The sequence below is a fragment of the Neopelma chrysocephalum genome, unplaced genomic scaffold (genome assembly GCF_003984885.1).
Source record: "Neopelma chrysocephalum unplaced genomic scaffold, ASM398488v2 Primary Assembly neopelma1_226, whole genome shotgun sequence".
Classification (NCBI taxonomy): domain Eukaryota; kingdom Metazoa; phylum Chordata; class Aves; order Passeriformes; family Pipridae; genus Neopelma; species Neopelma chrysocephalum.
The window spans coordinates 921,331-927,330 of record NW_020897888.1 but is presented as its reverse complement, the minus strand read 5'-3'; the positions used below and the strand labels follow the sequence as shown (position 1 = coordinate 927,330).

At 56.2% G+C, this 6,000-nt stretch overlaps 1 protein-coding gene across 14 annotated transcripts in view; it reads left to right on the top strand.

Moving 5' to 3' along the window:
• The first annotated feature begins 1,993 nt into the window (after nt 1–1,993).
• Nucleotides 1,994–6,000, top strand: part of GRIN1 (glutamate ionotropic receptor NMDA type subunit 1) — a 35,247-nt gene continuing 31,240 nt past the window's right edge. For 8 of the 14 annotated variants that reach the window (XM_027703431.1, XM_027703430.1, XM_027703427.1 and 5 more), the window contains exon 1: nt 1,995–2,148. In XM_027703431.1, the coding sequence (XP_027559232.1) occupies nt 2,128–2,148 (21 nt within the window). In that variant the 5' untranslated portion in view covers nt 1,995–2,127. Of the gene's footprint in view, nt 2,149–6,000 lie in introns of all 14 variants that reach the window. The other 6 variants (XM_027703424.1, XM_027703423.1, XM_027703420.1 and 3 more) reach the window with 2 other exon arrangements.

Genomic DNA, 6,000 nt, shown 5'->3' with positions numbered 1-6,000 from the left:
GATCCTCAGCGGTGCTGGGTGCCCGGGGTGCCCTGGGCAGCCCGTGGCCTGGCCTCTCCACCTCCCCTGCATGAGGTCTGGGTGCTGAGCCCGGTTACCAGCCCCAGTACCACCACTTGGGGCCATCGGGGGGCAGACAGGCAGGTACAAACCCACCTCCTCCTCCAACACACCCATGCACATGCAAAAGGTCTACATGGACCCATGTGCAGGCACAAACACACCCCCAGTTGTATGAACGCCCTCACCACGGAGCCTCACACAGAAATGCACCCAGGCACACAGAGCCAGGAGGGGAGGGAGCTGGAGGGGCCGGAGGTGCGTGGTGGAGAATAGCTGACACCTTCGCAGCTCGGCTGCCCAGAGCGGAGGTGGAGGATGGCTGGAGACGCGCCTGGGATGGTGCCGAGCCGGGCTGCGGCGCAGCACGGGATGCGTCAGATCCCCGCTGTCCAGCGGCAGCCGGAGAAGGCTCAGGCGGGTCCCTCACTGAGCCCAGGCTCCATTTACTGCTCCCAGCTGATGGATGCCTGTGTCCGTGCCACCTCTAAGCCTTGTCCCCATGGCAAACCCCACGGAGCCCGGGGCTGGCGCTGGCACATTCCTGCGTGAGCGGCGGGATGGGGAGGCAGCTGAGCCGGGGCGCAGGGGGGCTGTGGGTGCTGGGGGTCAGGGTGCTGGGGGTGGGCGCTCTGTCCCAACACCCAGAGGTTCTCCCGGCCCCAGGGGCTTAGGGCACGGCCACCCTCGGTCCTCGCTCGCCGGCGCTATGTCCGAGCAGGGGGATTGCGAGGCAGAGGAGGGGCTGGGAGCCCGCGAATGTAAAATGGCTCCCGTCGAGCAGCTGCTGTGCGGCACAGCACAGCACAGCCCTCGCCCCCACACAGCCCCCAGCCCCTGCCCCCAGAGCCTGGTCCTGTCCCAGGGCCGTGCCCCAGCTCTGCTGGGTGCAGGTCCTCGCCCACCCCGTGCCAGCGCGGCACCGGGCAGCTCTGCGCTGGGCATCCCCTCCTCCTGCCTCCCCAGGATCTCCCCAGCTCCTTCTCTAGCAATTCCTCCCTTCTCCCACGGTAAGGTCTCCAGCCCCTGCCCCAGCTCGCTCTGCACCCTCAACTTGCTCCCACCCAATGCCAGGCGGGATCGTCCCTCTTCCCCCCAGACCCCAGGCCCCCTTCCTCGGGCAACGCTTCATCCTCCTCTCCTGTCCAGGCGACCTGTCCCTTCAACCTGGGGCTCGGGCAGATGCCTGGGGGAAGAAGAAGCGTTATTTCCTCCCAGGCATCAAAGTCCTTGCACAGATTCACCCTCGCTGGAGACCTGTCACCGTCTGGGGACATTCCTTGTGCTGTGAGAGGGCATTGGTGTAACAAAAGATCCCCCAGAGATTACCCATCTCCTTCCTTTCTGTTTGACACAGAATAGGATCCTGCTGGAGACCGAAGTCCCAGCCCTGCAATAACAGCAGGATTTTGCTGAGCTCGTCCTTCCCCATTTTGGTATAACCCAGATCCCCTCTCCCTGGCATGCTGAGGGCAGATCCCAGCTCCTGCCCCCCCAGCTCTCTCATTTCTGTGCCCAGGGCCAGATGGCTGATTCGCTCCGTGGCTCTGCGCTCCCGCCGCAGTCCCAGCTGACCACTTTGTTTGTAATGGTCCTCAGAGGGGAATTACAACCGAGTATTAAATGTGTGGTTAAAGAAATCGCATTACACAGTGTGACTGCAAGGGAGATGTTTCCCTTTAATCTGTAATCCATGGAAGTTATTAGTTTACTGAGCAGAGCTGGTAGGCACGGCATTTCCATTAGGATATAACCCTGAGCAGACCCATCACCCCCAGCCACAGCACAGCTCCCAGCACAGTCCTTGCTTCCCTGTTCCCAGTTATCTCAATGCCGTTATTGTGTTAACATGGGGCTGTTTAACATTGCAGAAAAGAAAAGGAAAAAAAATCATGCTGGACAGCTGATGTGCTCCTGTGAAATAATGTTTGTGTCGTGTATCCTGTCCTGCAGGTCTATGCAATATTAGTTAGCCACCCTCCTGCTCCCAACGATCACCTAACACCAACACCTGTATCATACACAGCTGGCTTCTACAGGATCCCTGTCATTGGTCTGACAACACGCATGTCTATATATTCTGATAAGGTAACTGATGCATGTTTCTAGTCTAGTACCTCATACATGTGCTGTAAATCAAGAGTGCCCGTCAGGAGGGTTAATGATGCCAACACTCTGTGTCTGTCTGTCCACCCTCTCCAGCTCAGCCTGCAGCTCCCCCTCTCTCTCCTGCATTCCCCAGTACATTATTTTTTCACAGCTGCCAGTGTTGACCTACATAGTGCCGGATGATTTCTGCAGCACGGCTCTGCCAGGCTGCTGGGCTCGCTGCTCTTCAGCCAAGCACAGGCACAGCTGGGTCCTGCCCTGCTCACTAGTGACAGCCAGGGGGTCCAGGGGGCTCCCCGGGTGTGTGGGAGCCTGTGGAGGGGCAGGAGGATCCTGTTAGAGCCTGTACATTGGGCAGGAGCTCTCTGGGGCTTGAAGGTTGTTTGGTTGCATTCACTTCTCTGGGTTTATGGGATATTGGTAGGGAGATCACAGAATATCCTGAGGCTTCACATGACACTCGGTCTGGCCAGCACTCAAGACAGAGGTTCAAATTCCAATGTCTCAAACCACTGCAGCTGTCTCAGTGGGCACACAGAGGCTTCCAGACTGGATGAGGGTCTGGGGGCAGTGCCTGGCCCTGGACAATGAGGTGCTGCCCTGGCCCTCAGCTCACAGCCCATCTGTGATTAGTGAAAGCAAGGGGAGGAGCTGAGCAGACCCAGGCCATCCACATGCCATTGCAGGATTTCATGCAGGCGCACGAGCTCAGTGGGTGAGATCAAGCCTGTTTCGAGGCATGAATCGGCCTTTGCTTGGAAAATGTGAATATTCACAAATGTAAATGTTCTGTGCAAAAATAGTCACTCCGCCTACATGCTAAATGAAGTCAAATTTCAGGAGGGAGGAGCAGAGGCTCCTAGAGATGCACCAGCAGCACTGCTCAGCTGGAGCAGCAGCAGCTCTTGGCATCTCCCACCAGTAAAGCCACGATAGGATGGACAGCGAGCCAAGACCACAGCAGTGACTGTGATGGTGGCTGGCTGGGCTGGGGACCTGCATGGGCAGGGTCCCACCAGGTTAGAGGGAAAGGGATGGCAACAGAGCTGACAGAGCAAGGGAGAGGGCAGGCAGCAATTGTGCAGGGGGAATTTGCCTCGTGCTGCTGTGGAGTGGAAATACATCTGATGGAAATGTCACTGAGAGGGACCTTGTCACAGGGGCCAGGAGGGCAGGGAGAGGGGACCCTGCACACTGTGGGTCCTTCTCCATCTCTGCAGGGCTGTGCTCACCAAAGCAAACCACCGGTCCACGGCATGGCCTAGGGCAGGATTGGTGTGCCCACGTGAGGGGCTGGGACCTGCCCTGGCACTCTCTGCTTCTGACAGATTTTTCCTATTTAAAATGTTTTCCGCAAACCTGGCTCATAAAATGCACCTGACTCACTTCAGGGCTGGAGGAGCGACCCACTGTCACAGTGATGACCCAGTGCACTGTCAGGAGATGCTCTCCATGGAGTATTTCGGGGAGTTCAGCAGGTGCAGGGCTGTGGGCTGCGCTTGCCTGGCACAGACTGAGCAGGGAGGTCACCCTGCCTGTACCAGGCTCGTCTCACCCCCTGAGCCTCCTGCTCGGCACCTGCCCACCCAGGCAGATGGGGGCCTGGGGGCTTGGAGCTCTCTGCAGAGGGTGGAGATGCTGGCAGGAGATGGGGCAAAGGCAGGGACCGGGTAGAGGAGCAAAGGATGTTGAACAGTGGAGGGGACAGCAAAGGTGGGAGTGGAATGGGGGACAGAGGGATGTGAAGCCGTGGGACAGGCTCTGCACACCCCATGCAGGACAGGCTGGCTTATGTGACACAGGGACATTCAGCTGTTCTTTTTTTTGGTTTCCAGTGATCAGCTTGGTTTTTGGGTTACTTTTTAAATTCAGTAAATTATATCTTTCAGCTTAGTTTCTATGGAAACAAGCTTGTAGGATCATTTTGTATGTACGCCCCTGATTGGTTTTGAAGGCGTCAGGCAATTTTAGCTAAATTTCACGGGGGGTTGAAGTGGAGTTAATTATGGTCCTCTGCAGGCTATGCTGCCACGGGGAGGAAAGGTGTGGGCCTCAGCACAGACAGGTTTGCCCAGTACCTTTTGATGCTCCCAGAGCATCTCCAGTCGAGCACAGCGGTCCAGGAGGTGTAACCTGTCTACCAACAAAGATACCCCAGGGAAGGGAGCTTTATTGCTCCCAGTATCCAACCAACTATCTGTTCTAGAAGTGGTATTGCAGCTGAATGCTCTGGCTTGGCAGCCTTTGGCCCCCTTGTACGTACATCTTATGAAATCATTGCCTGTTCCTTCACCGAGACCCTCACGCCATCCAGCACAGTCCTGCCTGTGCACTGAGGGGTCTCTGGAGTCCCAGTGTCCGAGTGAGGTGAGCAGGGAATTGGAGGAGGAAAGGGGGCTCTCATGGTAAAGTGATCAGAGAAGTCCCCGTGGCTGTGGTGTCCATCACTGTGGAGAGCCTGGACTGTGCTTTAGTGCCCCTGCTCCCATGTGTCATTGGGGGTGTTTATACTTCCTTTGCATACCAGCTGAAAAAATGAGATGACACAGACATCTTGGCAACTTGAGAAATATGAAATGACATGGAGAGTGTGAGAGCAAAGCTCGTGGGGAAATGCACAGCTCAAGAGCCAGGAAGGGCTGGTGCTGTTCATCACCACCATGTGGAACGTGAAGGGACATCCTGGGTGCCCAGAGGTGCTGAGTCCCATGCTCAGGGAGTCCCTAATCAGGGAGCTATTGCAGTGGAGGATCAAGGGGTTTTAACTGAGACTTGCTCTGTGGTGAAAGAGATGGAAAATGGAGTGTAGTCATCGTGCACTTGGAGAGCTATTTCAATTCCAGCACCTGGTCCTGGTAGTTGCAATGAGGTCTATGTCTCTCTTTCTCTCTCTCTTCAGCCTGGGGATGGCTTTTACCTCTGGTTCCTGGTCTCAGTGTAACCACTCCATGCCTGGAATGAGGCACTGCTCACTGAGAGGGGTACTTTTCTGTATTACTGGTCTCACTGGCAACAATGCTCAGCAGAAACCTTCTTAATCAGAGTGGGAAGCTGCACTGGAAGTGGGGAAAAAGCGATTCCCCTTGATCAAGGTCAGGATCAGAACTCCTTCACCTGTAAGCAATGACTGGAGAGGCTGTTTAGTGCAACACAGAGTTGTCTGCCCCAGGAATGGGCAGCCCAGCCATCAGTAGAGTAGCTCAACCCTCAGCAGGGCAGCACAGCCCTCAGTCAGGCAGCCTGGAATGTTCCAGAGCAGACCAGGCTAGAGTAGTGCTGGGCTGATGGAGCCCACTCATCCCAGTGGAGGAGAGCTCTTCACAGGCTCTCAGGATTCCAGCTGGGAGAAGGACAGACAGCCCCCACTCCACAGTGGCCATTCCCCAGGGGTTGCCACGTCCCTCCTCCCTGCTCTGCAGGGAAAGGCAGAAGTGCATTTGAGCCTGAGCTGCCCACACCCCTGTCCCCACTGAAATCCCTCCCTGCACACGTCGGAGCTGCCTCAGGGTTGTCTCAGCTCCCTCCCACGTCCACAGCCGTCACGTGGGGCAGTGGGCAGGCTCCTTCCATGGGGACACTGGCCACTGCTTCTTTTTCATACCCAGCTGGGGATTTTTACTAAATTCTCCTGAGCTTTACAGGTTGAGATCTCTGTCAATCTCTTTGAAACTGCCCAGGCGGCTCATTTTGGGAGTGAATTGCTAGAAGGGGGACTGACCACATTTCCATAGGAAGTGAGACTAAAGCACATTGCCTACTCAAGCCTCTGAAGCTTTAATTTCTCTTTAATTTTCTGTAGGAAAAATAACTTCCCCAGCCATGGGCCATGAG